Raw genomic sequence first — 20,679 nt, forward strand, 5'->3', positions numbered from 1 at the left:
GGTCCACGGCCAAAAATACATTTTGGGCGTCCTTAACCACTGATAGGCACATTCTACAAATGTCTTCTAAATCACAATTGAAAAAACAATTTTCTGAAAAAAACTTATGTGGCCATCAGTGTTTCTCAAACTTTGTCATGTGAAGGACCCCCAGAATGATATGTATTTGGCTACGGACCCCCATCACAAAATATTTTGTTCCAGAATCCAGGGACCCCAGAAGCAAATATTTGATTTTTGTCTATTCTGCATCTAGCTAAAGGCCTCAGACCCGTTGGGAAACGAGTTTGGGGTCGACTTTGAAAGAGGTCGACTTTTCTGGCATTCCTTGTGTCAGACACCACATAACTCTTTATGGAGTACACCGATGTCAGTGCAAAACGCCATTGCTAGGCCAATATGTTTTAGTGGTAGTGTGCCATCAGACCATGCCTTGTTGTCACCACAATAACCTCTGCAATGCCAGGCAAGCTGATAAAGCAGCGCGAAATGCCACGTTTTGTGCTTGCGTGTATATCTATGCACACATATTTTAAATAATTATAATTACTAGTAAGATGCCTCGGGCAAGGGCGAGGTCGAGCCATGTCTTGGCCATCTGGCCAGTGATGTATATCGACCAGTTACCCATACCGGTATATGGAGATCCATGTACTGTATATGAAGATGTGCTGTGAGAGCCCAACATGCTTATTCAGTTATTTGTTATGTGAAGGTCTTATGAGGTCTATGACATCTGACATCATACATACTATCCCTTTTATGCCCATACATGGAGATCCCTGTCTGTAGAACCAGCCACACAGATATGGGCTGTCTTGGGCATCTGTCTTGGCCATAAATGGATTCTGTTAGTGTGGTAGGTGGCCGATGTGGAATGGGCATTCCCATAGGAAGTCCTATTAGGCATGGGCTTAATATTGATGACATCAGGGATCTCCATACAGGTATATGGGTATAAAAGGGATTCTGTTAGTGTGGTTCCCCTGACATCACAGTGAAATCAGAATGTGACGAGATTTAAAAACACCAATTGACTGGGCAGATCTAATAGGGAGGGGCAACATATTCCAGAGCCTTGGGCCGGTGGCAAAAGCTTGGTCACCTCTACTACTCTTGTTGGTTGTAAGGGTGTCCAGCAGCATCTTGTCCGCGGACCTCAAGGCTCTGGCGGGGATATAGGGTTGGATTAAGTCAGAAAGATAAGAGGGTGACAGGCCGTGAAAGGATTTAAAAACAAATAAAATAACCTTAAAATGTATTCTAAGTATAACAGGGAGCCAGTGAAGGGTGGCCAGGACTGGGTAATATGTTCATGTTTTTTGGTGTTAGGAGGAGGCAACATAAGGACGTGAAATGTCAGATTACAACCTCTGAACCTCAATATCTTCTTGACAATGACATAGAGTGCATTTTGGTTGGACAAGGTCAGCGGCAAGCTGGTTTTAGAAATACATGCTGACAATCTTTGCTCTTTTCCGGGAAACATTAATGACGGCGGACTTAAAATAGGGAAACGCAAGATGGATCTCTCTGTGACAATGCACTCGTTGAGGATTAGCTCATCCTATACGAGCGAACACGGGATTACCCCCGCTAACGGCTAACCGACCGCATGACTCACCGAACGCAGTCAAGCGTGATCTAATTGGTTATTCATTCAAACGCTGCGACTCTCGCTGTTCTTCAGAATTAGAAGTGTCTTGTGAGTGGCCAGCTTTAGTTCGTACCGTGCTTGACAGCTGGCATCCCACCAGTGTTTCCAATGCCCTGCATACCAGACACTAGGTACAGTACAGTAGCACAGTGGGCATGCCTCCCATTTCACCACAGGGCACAAAGAGAGAGGGGTGGATCCACTGTAAAGGCCTGAGTGGTGTTTTGACCACTTTAGACCCCAGCATCTGTATTGTGGGCTGGGGTAAGCTTCTGCGAAAGAATATCAGATTGGCAAGCTCATGGAAGGGAGGGACTCCGCTGAACCTTTTAGGGTTTAAGTGGTTAACTCGTGAAAGTATACATTTGGCCCGAAGGTGGCAAATGTTTGCACGCTGGTAATGTTTAGATTTCTTGGTCAAATGTGTAATCAAGGAAGCAGAGACTTTTCGGAAGCTCAAGAGGTTTGGTATGAGTACCAAAGGATCTTGTTTTTTTAGCCAATGTTATACCCATTTTTACTCCCAGTTTAGTCATTAATTCTCTCCACACATCTATGTGCCCCACTGGGAGGACATACAGAACCGTAGCACCTCTGTCCTATTACTCCTCCCGTTCAACACTCCCCGCTGACAGTTTCCGCCCCCAGCCATCGCTAGCACAGCGACAAAGAGCACCCTCCTCCCCACTCGGCTTGCCTCCTGGAACACAGCCCATTGTGTTCATATAGATGGATGTATCCACTCGTCCTAGACAATTTGCCCTCCTGGCCCCCAAACTGTGGAATAAACTCCCTAGCTTCCATTAGAACTACAGACTCACTCCCTAGCTTCCATTAGAACTACAGACTCACTCCCTAGCTTCCGCCATGGACTGAAGACTCACCTCTTCAGACTCCACCTAACCCCTTAGCACTACTGTAACACTCCCCTTCTCTCGATGACCATACATGAAGCTAGATAGCATTTTTAGGTTTTAGAAACTTTTTTTTTTTACTGATTAGGTGTGTGATCTACCTATATTATTGTTATTATTTCTATTTGTTGTATTGTTGTTGATGTACTGACATATTATCTTGCTTATTATATAGATGTATTACCTGCTTATTGTAAGTCGCTTTGGATTAAAAGCGTCTGCTAAATGTCTAAATTGTAAATTGCTAAATGGTGCTCGCCAGTGCCATCACCCCCAGTCTAGGGGTTCCAATCCACAGTACAGTACTTTCCTCCTGCAGCGCTCCAGTGCCCGCTCTGACAGGCGGCGTCACAGTGCTGGCGGTATCACAGCCAGTGCAACTGACTTCCCACTTGCACAACACACCCTTATACTAGGGATGTTCGATATTATCGGTAGTATCGTCAGATAATGGCATACATTTTTTTTATGCATGCAATTTTACAGACTAAAGAAAAAATCTGCAGCAGAAGAATCAGAAGTTTGTTTTACTGTCTGTTGCGCATATGTGAGGTCTGAACTAGATATTATATTGATATTATTTTATTTTATTATGATATAGTGATATAGTTTACTTTTGGTCAAAAATGCCTGCATATATCTATATCGGAATCGGTAAAATGATCTGTATCGGACATTATCGGAAAATCAGATAACAGCAAAAAGGACAAAATATTGAACAGCCCTAGTCCTCTGCGTTACACACGCCAACGATTGGTCAAAAGGGTCTCGGGTTATGAGGAGGAAAGAGACACGCGCAGATTCAGTGCATTTATGGATATGAGTGCATTGTGTACATAGTTTATGTAGTTTTGTCTGTAGTATTTTACAGTGTGGCTCCTGTGTGACGATCCGTGCATGCGTGCGTGTGTGCATGCGGATAACCTTGCAAACCACTGGATTGACAGGCTCTAAATGTTTTGTGCACACTGCCAGTACTCAGAGGAAGGAACTCCCTGAATATTTCTCTCAAGTTTTAAACTTTTTCAAATATAATAGTTTTGGCAAACTTTATACTGGAAGTATAAGGAAAGGCAAATATAAACGACTGCAATATGACAGCACTGAAGGTGAGGGAAATATAAATGACGGCACTGTGTTATTATTCCATCATGATGATGAACATGAGAGAGAGCCACGCCGTTATTCGACCCCGTCTTGTTTTGTGTTGTTTTTGGGACGACGCGTCCTTTGTGTTAAGGTGGGGGGGAGCGTCAGAGCACAGATATTTCATTGTATTTTTACTACAGATAATAATAAAGTTGAACTTGAACCTGAACTTGGGAGGAGAAAGCGGTGGCTGCCCAGAGACAGAATGACAGATGAGAGATAAAGGTGAAGTATGTTGCTGTCAGGCAGAAACCTCTTATCTCCACATTCAAACATTTTGTGTTTTTCTTTTTTTCTTTTTTGGTAAATTGACGGCCTAGGCCTACTTGATCACACTACAGTGTCACACAAAAGCATCAAAAGTGGCAGATCCACAGGCTTGACACGCGCTGCAAAGCAATGCGTTTTGACCTTGTAGATCTGCTACTTTATCTATTTCGTAATTTGAATCCTGAAAAGTAACATTTTGGGGACATATGAGGTTTCCACCCGACAGCGACGAGCAGCGTTGTCCCAGATCTGAAATTGCCTGGCTGGCGAGATGCCCACCCTCTGCGGGAGATGAGCGCCATCCCCCTGCAACTCCTCGCTTAAATATATGCTGCGTCGTCCAAATTTGCAGAGCTAACAAGCGGATGCAACTCGCAGTGAGCTTGTACAGGAGGTCTGCTACTTTCTGCGTGAGTTTCACTGTTGTTTGCGAGGAAGTACCGAAAAGCCCATCCCACCCACTGCCAGGGTGGGAAGGAGGGGAGGGAGTCATCACCTTCTGCTCAACCCCCATGTCCCGCACACAAACAAATATAACCCCGTTGTCATAACCCATGGTCGTCCCCCCTCCCACCACCTCCCCTCCCCTCCACCATCCCCACACAGCCCTTAACCTCCGTTTTGGAGCGCACACCAACAGGTGCCTGTGGTTCCCATGCACAAACACACTCCCCCCCTCTCTCCCCACGCGCCCATGAGCCCGTGGTTTTTCACCAGGGAGCCGTGGTCATATATGAGGTGTAGGAGGAAGAGGGGGGGGGGGGGGAGGGGGGCTTCACCGTAAGCGATTAGCTTTTGGCATCGGTAGAGGTTGCTAGTTAGCTGTGCTTGTGTATAGACTTTGGAGCCATGTGCGTGCGTGTGCGTGAATGTGCTTGTGAGGGTGTTCTTTTTGGACATGTCCCTCCATCGGGGTACCTTGGTGACGGAGGATCTAGGGCCCCACCCAACCAGAGCGGACGCAGCGGTGGAAGCTGTGTGTTCAAGCGGCCGGCCGGAGGGGAAGGGCAACAGCCTGCCAAGGTGATCTCTAGTGGATTATTGACAGCGAAGAGGACACTGACGGATATGACAATGAGGATAGACACTGTTCTTATCATCTTATGTGGATGCCTCTGCCTCACTTCCACTGGTAAGGCCAGGTGTGACAGACGTGTGCTGTGTTTTTAGTTTTTTTCTGGTTGTTTTGTACATTTTACATGTGTGAGTGTGGAGATGATGGAAATAATGGTGGATTAAAACAAACAGAAACTAAATGGAACCATATGTTGTCTTGTTCGCCTAGGATTTAAATTGAGGTGAGTTGTCTTCCTCTGTTGTCTTCGACTGTAAACGATGAAAGATTTCAACATTTTTAAGCTCGACACCCAAACCACAGACTCATAGTCTGAGCTCCTGTGCCTTTTCAATGTAAAATGGATTTTATTTTGTGCTGAGATGTTTGTTGTTGGAGAGAGAGAATAGAAGTGAAAGATACACAAGTGTGAATTGCCTTTGACCTTCACCCTGTGAACCTGCAGGCTGGGTGGGGTGGGGGGGGGGTCGGTGTCCCCCTCGGAGGGTGTCCACAGGGCAGAGGGGTGGTGGCGGGGTGCCCCCATCTCCCTGAATGTCCCATCTGCTCTGTGTGTGTGTGTGTGTGTGTGTGTGTGTGTGTGTGTGTGTGTGTGTGTGTGTGTGTGTGTGTGTGTGTGTGTGTGTGTGTGTGTGTGTGTGTGTGTGTGTGTGTGTGTGTGTGTGTGTGTGTGTGTGTGTGTGTGTGTGTGTGTGTGTGTACGCACGTGCATGTGCGTGTACTGTATGTGTGTTTTTTGTGTGCTGGCTAGGCAGGGTCTTTCCCTTCCTATTTCCCAGTGAGTTGCAGAGGGCTCACAGCTTCTGAAACAAAAGTCCAAAAAAGCCCACAGAGCTCTTTTCCCCTGTGGAACAAATAATGAATGATATTAACGGTTCATTGTTGGATAATCAGAGGCTATTTTTGTCCTTGATGGAGGCGGTATGCCAGCTATGCCTTTGATGCCATTCCCAAGCAGCAGCGTATCGATTACACCTTTCACTACCAACAACGAGGAGAATGACCACCACCTGGTCCCGTGCTCATGTCCCCCTGTGTCTAATATCTGCATTAGGGGACACTGACAAGTACTTTCACATGAGTATTGAACTTAGGACAACTTAGTTTTTTTACAACAATGGCTCATATTTTAGATTGCAATTAGAGAAAAGAAAATACAAGTGTTAACATGTTTTCATTTACTGCTTTCTATCGTTTTTGCGATTTCGATTTCAGTGGGTGGGGACATGCGTGCAAGTGGCTAATTATGTCTTTTTAGACACAATAAGGAGGCGATTTCTTTATTACTATCTACAGTAACACGACTAGCCCCCATAAGTCACTTCCGCCCATGAAAGATTGCGGTGCATCTTGGGAATGGGCTTATTGTGTCTAAAAAGACATATTTAGCCACTTGTACCCATGCGCCCACCCACTGAAACACTCATCTTTTATTTTCTCTAAAATGTTTTAGTGTCTAATTTATTTGTATTTTTGGATACTGATGACTTTAACTCCACTACATTTCAAAGACAAATATTGCACTTTTGACCCTCTATGCTTTTGACTCCACAGAATCTCTTGGAAGGGTGGAAAAAGTACATTACGAATTAATCACTTAATCCCTGCTTCAAATCCTATATATTAAAATTGGCTTACGGTTCGGCAGACCACGCGGGCACATCACTCTGAGTCAGACATAACAATAAACCAGCCCCATACGCCCACACTGTATAATAGACAGGACAGCATAGCGGCCCAAACCTCTAGTCTAGTATAGTGAAAATTACAGATCTGGTTGTGATGCGACGTGTTGTGAGCTTGTAAATAGGCTATTTTCCCTATGTTTTAAATGTATTTGTAAACTCTAAACTCTAAATCAGGGGTCTTCAATGTTTTCAGGCCAACGACCCCTTAATTGAGAGATGGATGTAGCAGGGACCCCCACAACCTTTCAGGACAGCACAATCATCAGTGTATTTTGGATTCATGTCAATTTGTGTTTTCAGATATTTAACCACTTCACTGTCAATACTTAATAAAGTTGACCTTTCACTATGTACTTATAGTCTGCTCTTTTTCCCCTCTACAAGTTGTGAGCTTGTAGATTGGTTATTTTTGGCTCAAGTTCTCAGAATAAGGAGACTAGGGTTCACGTGGTTAATATAAAAAAGGAGAACAAAGTTTCTATCATACAAAGATTTGGAGGACCCCCTGTAGAACTCTGAGGACCCCGGACCCCCTGTTGAAGACCATTGGTCTAAATGTCAAAACAGTTTTACTTTTGACTGCTTAAGTACAAATTTGACTGATCAAGTTTCACTTGTGGTTGGGTAATATTTGACCAGTATTGTATCTACAGTATGCTTTGACTTATATACTATGGTTGAATACTTTGTGCACCACTGAAGCTGTCCCTCTTTGTCTCTAAAGTCGGAGCCAATCTATGCTTTGCTGTACAACTGCGTTGCTCGGTGAAAGTCAGTTATTTCCGTCAAAGGACAGAATAAATTAGGCTTAAGTGTGTCACCTGTCAACGCTTAAAACAGGTGCATGACGCTCTGTTTACTACTGGTAAATCATTACAATTTAGTAATTTTCCACATTACAGAAGTAAGTTGGAGAAAACCCAAATCATGGCTACACCCGAAAGTAGACCTGTTTTTAAAAGCTGCCAGATTAACATTAACGACGTCTCTCCAGTCTTTTCATTTGAATTACAGTAGTTTGGAAAGCATAAAGTAACGTACCATATTGTCACTGTCAGATGGAAACCATTCATGTCCAAAACTGTTACTTTTCAGGTAATGGAAAAAAGGACCTGTATTCTGACACTTCCAGTCTTATTCATACTTTTCATTGATTCAATATTTATAAAATCCACACACTCACTTAAAGACTTTCTTTTTAAAAAAACACTCAAAAATTGGAAAAAGTAATTTTAAACTTTTGAGTCACGAGAGGCATTAATTTATGATTTTACTAAGTTGAAATGTGGAGATACAAGGTTTCTGCCCGACAGTGATGACATGCTATTTTGGTGAATGCTTTTTAGAGTGAGCACCAGTACAGGGTAGAGCACATATCTTTAGCATATAGTATCCCAGAGAGAGTTCTTGAACCTCAAACAGAGGCTGTGTGCCGGTGTAAATCTCCACCCCTTTTAATCTACAGTAATAATCCAATTTAGTTAACTGCTTAAAGGGGAATTTCACTTGAAAACACTACCACAGATAGTTTTTAGGTTGCTTGAATCAATATTTTATTTGTAAATATATTCATTTGATCAAATGAACCCTATATAAACCCATTCAACTTCAAACTGATAGGCTGATTGAAAACACTGAGAGTGTCCTTCTAGTGAAGGACAATGAATAATGAAGATAGCTTAATTATTCTGCTATTTCCAAACATTTTGAAGTTTTGCGCAATTGTTCTTAAAATTGGTGAAAATGTTTTATATAGGCAATGGGTCGCTCGCACACAGTGGCAAGAGTTAGTTTTCACTTTCTTTATTGTATCTTAACATGTTCGTCAGTGGCCACTGACAAAGTCTGGATTTGATCTTGAATCAAACATGTAAAGATACAATAAAAGAAAGAGAAAACTAAGTCTTGCCACTGCGTGTGACCGATTGCCTATATAAATGTTGTTGATCTAAAAGGATATTGCACCAGAGAAGTCAGAGCACAGCGTTAACAAAAAAAGGCTATTTATGAAAGGTTTGAAAACAGTGGTTAATCTATACTACGGTAGTTCAGTCAGATAACTCACGAATAGAATGCACCAATATAGAATTAACCAATATATGGTATATTAACACATTGACCGCCATTTTAACATACCTCCGTACTCCCACCTGCCATTCGTCTCCATAGACTTCCATGTAATTGGGTGTGCACGGATCATGCACACCCATGCCTAGATAATGCACCACGTGTGTCCACATTGCTCACAGCTTTCAAACAAAAAAATCCGAATGGAAATCCGTTCAGGCATTCATGAGATAACAGCCACTATGTTTAACAAAGATGGCTGCCAAAATGGCTGCCATGCTTGAAAGATGGGGTTGCTATGGGGGTTAAACATGCAATTTCGCGATTGCTATCATGCCTACTCCATTTTTTGGGGTCCAAAAATTTTTTTGAAAAAAAAATTTTTTTGAAAAAAAAAAAAATCTTTTTTTTTTTTTTTTTTAATTCTCGGGACTATCGGGCCTGGCGGGGAAAGACATTGGAATAATCTCGGGACTATCGGGCCTGGCAGGGAATGAGTTAATATAGACTGTGAATAAAGGTGTAGATGTAATATTTTATATTGGCGTTCAGGCTCTGCTACAGTACATTTTTCTCTCTGCTCAGCACAATTAGACAGGTGTGAGCAAACAACACATGACAACCGGGGACACATATAAGGCATACGCAGAATGAATACAGACTTCGATGAGCTTAAATAACCCGCCCAATTGGTCAGCTGACTGCCATGTCAGCATATGACGTATAAACCCACATAGTAATGCACATGTGTAACCTCTCGAGTATATTCTGCCAGAAATCGCAATCTTCGTACCATTTTTCTAGATTAGGGTATTGCTGTGTCATTGATTTCAAAGTGATGCATACAGCTTATGCTGTTTTTTTTCCCACTTACTCACGGCAGATTTTTTTCTCTCACATTCAGTCCTTGAACTCCCTCACCCATAATACTGTCCTCAATGCCTCTACTCTGCTCTGATGTTCTTTATTAATCTTTCTCTGGGTTGCATGAATAAATATTTCATGTATTCATAAAACCCAAATGACCCAAATTCATAAAACAAATGCCTCATGGTAATTGCTCATTAAATCACAGATGATTATGTTCTCCAAGACCATTTTCAGGTCAGCAGTCATTTTCTGAGTTTTCAGTTTTATTTCTCTCCCACACCCCTCTCCCTATCGTCTTGTCTTTTCTACTTGTCTCCTTCTTTATTACTGTATACTCAGTCATGGTTGTTATTCTATCTGCTACTTTTAACCATATGAAGTTTAAGTGGTTAAAAGTAGCTGATAGAATAACCATATAGGGTTTAATTCTTAATCCCTGTATGGTTGTAGGGATGGGACAATACGAAAATTTCATATCACGATTATTGTGACAAAAGAAATCGCAATTTACAATAGTATCGTGATAATCAAAATCTATTTTCTTGGGGCGGAACATTTGCCAAAAAATAGCAGATCTACAAGCTCACAACGCATCGTGTTGTAAGGGTAGCATAACATTACATGTAATGTATGGTGTATCCAAAAATATATATATATACACAGAACTTTCCAACAACGTCCCATCGTGCATTGCGCAGAAGGAGTGCGGCAGTTCCGGCGCCGCAGCCAAGAGTGATCTACAAGCTCACAATGGTTGCATCTGCGACGCGACCTTGTATGTCTGCTGTTCTCCGGAAGTGTCCCACAAATAATTCTACAGTAAATTCTCACGTAAACAGGTGGATATAAAAATATATTTAAAAAAAAAAATCACAAAAGAGAGAAATATAAACCACTGGTAAAAGTGGTCGATCCGCCATCTGCCATGCCATCGTTCATTATCATACTAATGACCGGTAAATCATTTAGATTGAAATATCAGGGTGGGTGAGCCCATGTAAATATTTAAAAAAGGGTCCCCTATCTTACTGAATTTCTTTAGGGAGACACCCAGCAGGCATCTGATTCTTTCCAATTTCACATCCTTTATCCACAAAGTGTGTGATGAGGGAGTAGGAGATTTCCACCTAAGCAATATCAAACATCTCTCTAATAAGATGCTATAAAAGTCGCATCTAAAGAAGAGAGTGATATTTTAGGAGGAATCATCCCAAACAGTGCAGTGACTAGTGTCTTTTCTGTTTTCGCTCTATATAATACACGTTGCAGCGTGACACGTTGTGAGCGTGTTGATCTGCTATTTTCTGTGAAAGTCTTCCCTACTGAAAAGAAGATGGTGGCATGACGGATCGGGTATCGGAGGAGACCCGTTGCTGTCTTCACCCTCCCAATGACTACTATGGGGATTAGCAGGGATGGGTTTAGCGTAGAGTATGGGAATGGGGGAATTGGCTTAACACTAAATTGGGTATATATGGAGGGGAGAAAATGTTTTCTTTTATTATCCTTTATGGGCAGGGTTTTTCTTTTTTATACTGAACTTTTATGTACCGTGATGGCCTCAGATCTTGTGCTATTTTGTACAAATGATTATTGTGATGGGAATGGGACTTGGGGTGTCATCACTGTGTGTGTGTACCTGCCTCAATATGACACTGTACCTTAATAAAAAAGATTTGAAAAGAAAAGAAAGTCTTCCCCACAGTAAGGATGCTGGAGTTAAAGTGGTTTCCTTCCTCAAACCGTGCACCCAATGTACACATATCTGTTATATCTAATGTATTACTTCTGCTACTAGTCTCTTGAAACTGCAGTGATGTAGTGATGTGACCCCCACTTCTGCCACTTTTTTTACACCGCTTGTCTTAAACCTGAAACCTGTGGATCTGCTACTTCTAATACTTTATTGTGACGCTGTTGTATGATCAAGTAGGGCGTTAATTTACGGGGAAAGTTAGAAGTTAGAATATGGAGATAAGAGCTTTCAGCCGATATCGTAAGTGTCCCGTAACTACAACACCAGAGGCAGCGCCACAGATCACTTCCAACCCAGAGTCAAAACCAACAAAGGGTCAAACTCGTTTTTCTGCTATACCACCAAAATGTGGAAAGCCTTACCGAAGGCCATAAAGGAGTGTGGATCACTAGCATCCTTTAAAATTGCCCTAAAAAACCACTTACAGGCAGCAGCCGTTCGCAACTGGTAAAACATGAACCTAGCCCAACCCTACCCTCCCCTGCCCCTTCTTTGTATATACTGTTTGTTTAGACTTACTGTTTTCTTTTTTGTTTTTCTTTACATATCTACTGCATAGTACTGTGTTCTATTTGTCTGTCATTCAATGTTATATGAGATACTTAAATGGTTTCCAGTGGAAATAAGCTTAGTCTTTTCATGGATCTCCTTTTAGTAGACCTTGTACCAGTGAACTGTACCGTCATGAAACTGTACCTTTTCCTATGCAAACTTCTAATAAAGTCTTCAATCAATCAATCAAACCGTTCTTGCAGTGCTACGGGTAATGAATAATACAGTTCCAATGCGATGCTGATTCTGTTATTTACCCTGGAAATAAATGCTTGGTTGTGGTGGTGTCATGATGATTTGGTGTGCTCAGGAGCGTCAGAGACAGAGAAGAGACTCCTTCAGAAGATCTTCAGGAACTACAACCACAAGGTCCGACCGGCGCGCTCCTGGGAGGAGAGAGTGATGGTCCGAGTGGGGATGACGCTCTCGCAGCTCGTCAGCCTGGTATGGAACCAACACACACACACACACACACACACACACACACACACACACACACACACTCACACTCACACTCACACTCACACTCACACACACACACACACAAGTTGTCTATGCCAAGTTGTCACAATGTCTATTTTTCAAATTATATTATACTATACTTGTGGGGACATTTGGCGGCCCTTCACAAGTATGTATAACACACACACACACACACACACACACACACACACACACACACACACACACACACACACACACACTGGTTCCCCTGGTATCAGTGGCAGCCAGCTAGCCGGCGGGTGCTTAGCCCAGTGGCGCTGTATGGCTGTACCAATCATGCATACCAATTAGTTTCCATGGAGTGGGATTGAAAGTAACAAGGCTGTCACGCACAACAAGATATAGTGGCATTCCTCATGTCTCCAACTCTCTCTCTGTCTGTGCGTTTATATGCACAGATGTATTCCACTTATATTCTGAATGACTGCTCATTCAGAATAGAAATGCTCATATAAACGTTTAGGAATGGCCATTCCGGTCTGACCCGAATGAATTTTCATTCTGGTCTGAAGAGGTGGTTTATGTCGTTTCAATCGGGATACATTTGTCATATAAACGCTCCATTCGGAATGAACTGCTGTCTGAACTGCCCCCCCCCCCCCCCCTTCTCCGACCTGAAGTAGGCCTACTTTGCGCATGCCCAAAGTTCTATTCCGAATGAATCCTTTGGTCATGTAAACGACAGTGGAATGAGGGATACTTGTATTCAGGTCCCATGTAAACGTCTGGGAATGAAGCTCTATTCAGAATAAGTTCATTCTGAATGGCATTCTGAATGTGCATATAAACGCACCCTGTGTGTGTCTCTCTCTCTCTCTCTCTCTTTTACAGAATGAGAAGAATGGCGAGATGACGACCAACGTGTTCATGAATATGGTAGATGAATGGAATGCTAATGTTAGGGCTGGGTCAATTAACCTCAAATATATCGTCTCTGTTTGGCGAAATCCTCCTATGTTTTAACTTTTTGAGTTTTTTTTTCGTAACCCTACTTGATCACATATCAGATCCACAAGCTCGAAGCACTGAGCTTGTCGATCTGTTTCATCTGTTTTTCATTTTGAATCCTGTAAAGTAACAGTTTTGGGCATCAATCAAATTCAATTTGGAACCAATAACCTACTTAATCTTGCTCATGTAGGTTAATCGAAAAATGAGAAGCTGTTAGTTTATTAACTTATATAAATCAACAAATGGAGAAAAAGAAAACTTTTTTATATTTTTTATAATTGTACTAAATAGACCAGTCTGATTAACCACTGTATTATACTACTATACTACTATCTTTTTTTAAATAGCTGATCTACAAGCTCAAAACTCGTCACATCGCAAGCTTGTACTGTACAGTAGATCGGCTATTTTAAGTATTTTCTTTTTAATAATCTAAAGACTTTTACTGTAGATAACCGTGAAGTTAAACGTGAACATTTATTTTGTATATGGTCTAATAAACATTCCTTGTCGTGTGACTCGTGTTCCTCCCTATCTCGTCGTGTCCCCGTCCTCTCTCCTGCTGTCCTCTGGACCTGTCCTCTCCTATCCCTCTGCTCTCAAATGGACTTGTCACGTTTTATTGGTAGTTTTATCTCCCCCACCGCTCCCCCTGCTCTGCTCTTCACCCATGCTAATTACAACTCTGCACGGCCTCTGTGTGTGTGTGTGTGTGTGTGTGTGTGTGTGTGTGTGTGTGTGTGTGTGTGTGTGTGTGTGTGTGTGTGTGTGTGTGTGTGTGTGTGTGTGTGTGTGTGTGTGTGTGTGTGTGTGTGTGTGTGTGTGTGTGTGTGTGCGTGCGTGTGAGGTGACAGTGGAGTGTACATCACTGGGATTTAAATGACTTATCAAAGGCAGGTGAAACAAGGTTGTAAATGACAGCGACATCAGAGTGTTTCACTAACGGTTTTCTTTCTTTCTTTCTTTTGTCCATTATCCTTCCTTCCTTCCTTCCTTCCTTCCTTCCTTCCTTCCTTCTTTATTCTTTCTTTCTTTCTTTCTTCCTTCCCTCTCTTCCTCTCTCTCCATCCAGGCATGGACAGACTACAGGTTGTCATGGAACCCAAAGGAGTATGACAACATTGATGTGCTGAGGATTCCTCCCAACAAGGTGTGGCGTCCTGACATCTACCTCATCAACAAGTGAGCTTCCTGTGTCATCCACCCGTCCGTCCGTCCGTCCGTCCATCCATCCGTCCGTCCGTCCGTCCGTCCGTCCACCATCCATCCATGTTCCTTTAACACATTAAGACCGGGAACGCATTATGACTTTAACGATTATTTTATGCTTTAACTATTAAAAAATAGCATATCTACAAGCTCACCGTACAGCACCGAGAGCCGCGCTGCGAGCTTGTAGATCTGCTATTTATGAAAAATCTTGAAAATGTGTGCAAATCTTTTGAATATATATTTTTTCAAAGAAACCTTTTGTAACTCAAATCTCTGCTTCTGGGTGGTCCCTGGAACAACATATTTAGTAATTTTGGGTTGCCCTTGACATGAAAAAGTTTGAGAACCACTGATTTAGAAGGAGGCATTTATAGAATCGGGTCAAAGACTTGCACAGTTTTTTTAATGGGTTGACTATTAAGCATCATTCCTTAGTGTAATACCCACCATTTACTGCTGAACTGTCTGAATCAGAGTGAAATTAAATGGATGTTTAGTCAGGAACACTCACGTCAAAGTAGATCTAACCATTTATTGCAACAAATGGAATACAGTTAAACCTGGCGTTAAAAGCCTCTGTGTTCAGAGATGTTTAAGAACTTTAAGCAAAACCCTTCATAGGGATACAATAGTAAACATAGCAATACATACAGTACATGTATAATAGCTTGAATCAGCACACATAAATCACTTTTATTTGAGCTTATGCCAGAATATGATCAAACGTGGAGTAGGCAGCAAGCAGCAACAGATCTGAGGCTTCAGATCCAACAAGCAGAGATATAGAGAAAGCAAGCCGTGTTTAAAGGGGCCTCCCTTACTGAGCGTGAACTCTGATTGGAGTAAGACAGTGTGACGTAATGACCAGCAGATCTGTGAATGAGGAATAGGAACGGAGCTGACTGACAGCTGGGCGGGCGAGACTCTTGTGTCCTGCATAAACTAACGCAATGCTTCATTTTACACAAGGCATCAACAGCAGAATCATGTGTCAATGAAACAAACTGAAAATGTTTGTCCCTTTCTGTGTCTCTACAGCAATGACGGACAGTTTGATGTGGCTCTTTATGTCAATGTCCTGGTTCACAGCAACGGCTTTGTGGAATGGCTCCCTCCAGCCATCTATCGCAGTAGTTGCTCTATCGAAGTAGGTACACCAGACACCACTGCTGTCTTGATCTATCATAGCACCCACTGTTACTAATGGTTATGATGGGTAACATGCAGAGGACACATTTCATGTGCAAAGGTAGTGATAAATACACCAATGCAACAACAATTCATCAAGTAAAAAGAAAGACACCACACATCAAATTATAACATGGAGTTTAAATTGGTTTTCCAGGTTGATCAGCTGTTTCCATCCATCCAGCCATCCAAAGTATTGTTAGCTTCACTGACGCTCGGCTTCTATTTATCTGTCTGTCTGTCTGTCTGTCTGTCTTATCTATCGATCGTTTTTCTTGCACTTGAACATGTTGTTAACGACCTGCAGCTTACAGAGGCTGAAAGGTAACTGCAGTACTCCTCCACACCCACAGGTGCAGTACTTCCCGTTCGACTGGCAGAATTGCACCATGGTGTTCCGTTCCTACACCTACGACGCGTCCGAGGTGGAATTGCAGTACTACCTGGACGAGGATGGAAAAGAGATCCAAGAGATCGTTATCGACGAGAACGCTTTCACAGGCTGGTGAACCCGCCTCGCTCAGTTCATTCACTTCCTCGTCTGTCCCAGAGGCTTAATTTCAGAAAGAAATAGGGGGTGGCAAAAAATACATTTTCACTTGAGCCCCATTTCAAAAATAGTGGATCTACAAGCTCTCAACGCGTCGCCAAGCGCTTGTAGATCCACTATTTTCGCCATTTGTTTGGGGGGCGAAAAGAGTCCCCAAAATAGTGATGCCACGTTGAAAGTACATGGTTGATAAATTAATGGTTGCATAGAATAAAAATGCCTATCTAAATCACGTCACATGTAGACGGACGGGGATTGTTTGCGATGATTCAGAGTTGGGGACAATATGCATATAAAATAACTGAATTTGAGGTTAGATGTGAACACTAGGCGGTACAAATTGTCATCCTCTGATGCATCTTTGTTGAAAACGCTCATAGAAACACAATGAATTTACCCATCCCGTGCGCGTGTGTTCTCTCCACAGAGAACGGCGAGTGGAACATCTGCCACAAGCCCAGCAGGAAGAACGTCCAGGAGGACAACCTGTACGAGGACATCACCTTCTACCTCATCATCGAGCGCAAGCCTCTCTTCTACATCATCAACATCATCGTCCCCTGCATCCTCACCAGCGTGTTGGCCATCTTTGTCTTCTACCTGCCCCCCGGAGCAGGTCCGTGTTTACAATTAGAATGTGTAGAAGAATGAATCTCTATCGATTACTGACGCCATGGAGACTTGCATTCATGGATAGTTTTTTATATAATAATAATAATAATTTGAGGAGACTTTGTGTCTCCATAGGGAACAAAGCAGGCTCTTTGTGTCTCCATAAGGCAATGGTCCTCAACCTTTTCAGGCTGCGACCCCCAAAATAATAATATTTTAACTGGGGATCCCCCCACCCTGACAAGCACTATGAGTTGAGGCATTACATTTTGTATAACACGTTTCTATTGTGAAAATAGCAGATCTACATGCTCACAACGCCTCGCGTTGCGAGGCGTTGTGAACATGTAGATCGGCTATTTTCACAATTTCTGCCTCTAATATTTGACAATTTGGCCAATGTTTAATTTATCATTTTAGAGGTATTAAAAAGTCCATAAATTGTCACTTTAGAAATGTGCAGATACCCTCTATATACTTAAACTTTATGTTGGTGTGTTTACTGTTGAGTGAGAAAACAATGTTGCACATTAAGTTAAGCATCTGGGGACCCCCCAAAATAATTTGGGGACCCCTCTGGGGGTCCCGACCCACAGGTTGAGAACCACTGCCATAGGGAACGACTGCTGGTCATCAAATTATGGCTTAGGAATGCGACAAAAACTAAAGAATATCCATGAATTCAAGTCTCTGTGAGGCGAGTAATCAATAGGAAATAATCTATTTATTCCCAAACCCCTCCTCCTGTATGTTATTTTGTTCCCAGGGGAGAAGATGACCTTGTCCATCTCTGTCCTCATTGCTCTGACTGTCTTCATGCTGCTGCTGGCCGACAGGGTGCCCGAGACGTCCCTGGGCATCCCCATGATCGTCAACTACGTCATGTTCACCATGATCCTGGTCACCTTCTCTGTCATCCTCAGTGTGGTGGTGCTCAACCTGCACCACCGCTCCCCCAACACGCACATCATGCCCACGTGGGTCCGCAAGGTGAGGGCCCTCTGCCACACATGACCAGCTACTGGCGTGGTTATTGGTTAGTTGAGAGCAGGCACACATAGACGACATCAAAGGGGGCTTGAGCCCCTGCCCTTTTATCCGTCTGTAAAAAGTGCCCTCTCCAGACCATGAATGCAGTTTTTACTATGATGAAAGAAATGCAAATGCCCCCTTTCCATGCCATACCTGAAGGCGGCATTCAAGAGAATTGCCTTGTCTAATTTAAATTCATTTTTGCTTGGCAATGCCGTTAGGTGTGCATTTCAGCCTTTGCAGGTGTCCAGAGCTAATCTCACAAACCACTGGACCGATTGGCACCAAACTTCTTCTTATTCTAATTGAATAATCGAGAGAAATAGCTGATCTACAAGCTCACATGATGTGGCGCGTTGGGAGCATTTGTGAAACGTTTTTTATCAATAATGACGTTTAGAAAAATAATAATAATGACGTGCCCAAAATATTTTATCAAAATACCAATTATTATTAACCCACTTGAATGCATATCTGTGTCATCACTTTAACCATTATTTTATGCTTTAACTAAAAATAGCAGATATACAAGCTCACAACGCGGCACAGAGTTGCTAGTAGCTATTTGTTTTAAATCGTGAAAATGAGTGCAAATCTTTGAATGTATATATTTTTAAAGCAGAAATTTGTAACAGAAATCTTTCTTTCTCTTGGTCCCTGGAACTAAATATTTTCAGACGGGCGTCCGCGGTCAAATACATAACAGAATTATGATGTGAAAAAGTTTGAGAACCATAGAAATAGGTTTTTCAGAAAACAGTTTTTTTTTTCAGGAGGTAAATGGGTTAAATAATGAATTAAATTGATTAGTCTGAAGTGTTCCTCTGCTCTGATGTGTGGGTATTCCCTGTGCAGGTGTTCATCCACATACTGCCCAAGTACATCGGCATGCAGAGGCCCAACCCAGAGGACTCTCTGCCTCCAGAGGAGCCCTGCAGGGAGGAGGCCCCCGGCCTGGGCTGGAGGCCTGGAGGAGAGTACGTCTTCAGGAAGATCAACCCTGACCTGGTCATGCCCTGGAGAGACAGGTGAGGCTCACCATCCACACCTACGCATGGTAATGAAGTTAAGAATCATGGCATTGCTCTCCTAATGTGTTTCTTTTTTGTTTTGGGGCTTTTATGCCTTTATTGATAGGACAGTATAGACTGACAGGAAATGGGGGGAGAGATGGGGGGAGTGACACGCAGCAAAGGTTGTCCGGGTTGGGACGGGAATCGAACTGGCAACGCCGCCAGACATCCTAATTCACACTTTACACTGTTGATTGGGGCCTCAGAGATTAAAAACGTGGTCAAATGGGGTTCTGTGTTCTAATGCATGTCAAACTGGGGATCCTTGAAATTAGAATAGGTGGAGTATCACTGCTGTAAGTTTACATTAAACAAGTTCAATTGCAATTTAAAAACTCCATCTTTTGCTGTGTGGCTTGAGAAATCCTAGATTGAATGTCCCCCCATGACAGTAGAACAGACAATGAATGGGGGTTCTGTGATCACTGATGAACACTGGTCGTTGTGTTGGTCCATGCATATAGGGAAACGTTCTAAAGAATACTGTGTTCAGCACACACAGGAAACTATTCATCAACCTGTCCAAAAACAGGCTCTGTCGGTATATGACTCCCTCAACTGATCCAACAACAGCTATACACATTACTTTATCTTATGTGATTTAATTATGTGTTTTAATTAGCCTCTTTATTATGCAGAAGACAGGGTTCTCTAAAATATGACTTTACAACACACATACCTATTACTACCATGGAGAAGACGCTTCTCGTCCCCGGGCGCTTCCATATAAATTAAGCTCTGCAAGTGGGAGTATTAGGTTTTCCCCCAGCAACTGCAGGAGTCGTAAAGATCTCAGAAACATTAGCTTAAGCTTGGAACCATTTAGCTCTTCTGCAGCACCCCTGCCACCCACAAACTTAGCTCCCCCACCGCCCACCCCCCACCCACAGCCAACCACTCACCCACATACACAAACCACCTTGGATCGTGCTCAGAAGATGACAAGCCCCTGGCTCGAACTGCTTAAAAGAAATGAACTGCCAAAGAGTTATGGCGCTCATATTGGAAGTTGTCACCATGGCTGGATATAGTTAAGCTGAAGTGATGGCCACGGGGGTCAACCGTGCAGCTCATATACGGCCTGCTCTCTGGGGGCTGCGATGTGCTGATCTTGATCTAATCCCATTTCTTTTAGTGTGAATAAGATGCGCCTAGGGCATGAGTTTCTAGTCTGAGCCAAAATATCTCATTCGCTGTCAGGTGGAAACCTTGTATGTCCAAACTATTCTGGAGATGGTTTAATATTGGTTTAATATAAATAAATAAATAAATAAATAAAAACACAGACACAAGTAACGCCTGTCACTTTCAACATCCTTCAAAAACAATTGCAGAAATAGCCGATCCGCAAGCTCGGCTATTTTTGATACTCTTTGTGCGACACTCCTCAACAAAGTAGGGGATTAATTTACGGAAAACTATAATACGTTGAACTATGGAGATACAAGGTTTCTGCCCGACAGCAACGATATACATTAGATGATGTGACTGCTGCCAGACTTGCTGTTACAGTAAAGCTCACAGTGCTGTAGAACTAAACAGCAACTCCGTCAGCCCAC

General features: G+C 42.7%; 1 protein-coding gene across 1 annotated transcript in view; it reads left to right on the forward strand.

Annotated features, from left to right (window-relative positions):
* Positions 1 to 5,064: 5,064 nt before the first annotated feature.
* chrnb1l (cholinergic receptor, nicotinic, beta 1 (muscle) like) overlaps positions 5,065 to 20,679 on the forward strand; it is a gene marked incomplete at both ends in the record, with an annotated part of 30,849 nt that continues 15,234 nt past the window's right edge. The window contains 9 exons of the mRNA XM_080741399.1: positions 5,065 to 5,122; positions 12,309 to 12,442; positions 13,334 to 13,378; positions 14,526 to 14,635; positions 15,704 to 15,812; positions 16,207 to 16,354; positions 16,831 to 17,019; positions 17,782 to 18,005; positions 18,903 to 19,075. Of these exons, the coding sequence (XP_080597525.1) occupies positions 5,065 to 5,122; positions 12,309 to 12,442; positions 13,334 to 13,378; positions 14,526 to 14,635; positions 15,704 to 15,812; positions 16,207 to 16,354; positions 16,831 to 17,019; positions 17,782 to 18,005; positions 18,903 to 19,075 (1,190 nt within the window). The remainder of the gene's footprint in view (positions 5,123 to 12,308; positions 12,443 to 13,333; positions 13,379 to 14,525; positions 14,636 to 15,703; positions 15,813 to 16,206; positions 16,355 to 16,830; positions 17,020 to 17,781; positions 18,006 to 18,902; positions 19,076 to 20,679) is intronic.

Source organism: Nannobrachium achirus (assembly GCF_963921795.1).
Source record: "Nannobrachium achirus genome assembly, chromosome: 14".
Lineage (NCBI taxonomy): Eukaryota > Metazoa > Chordata > Actinopteri > Myctophiformes > Myctophidae > Nannobrachium > Nannobrachium achirus.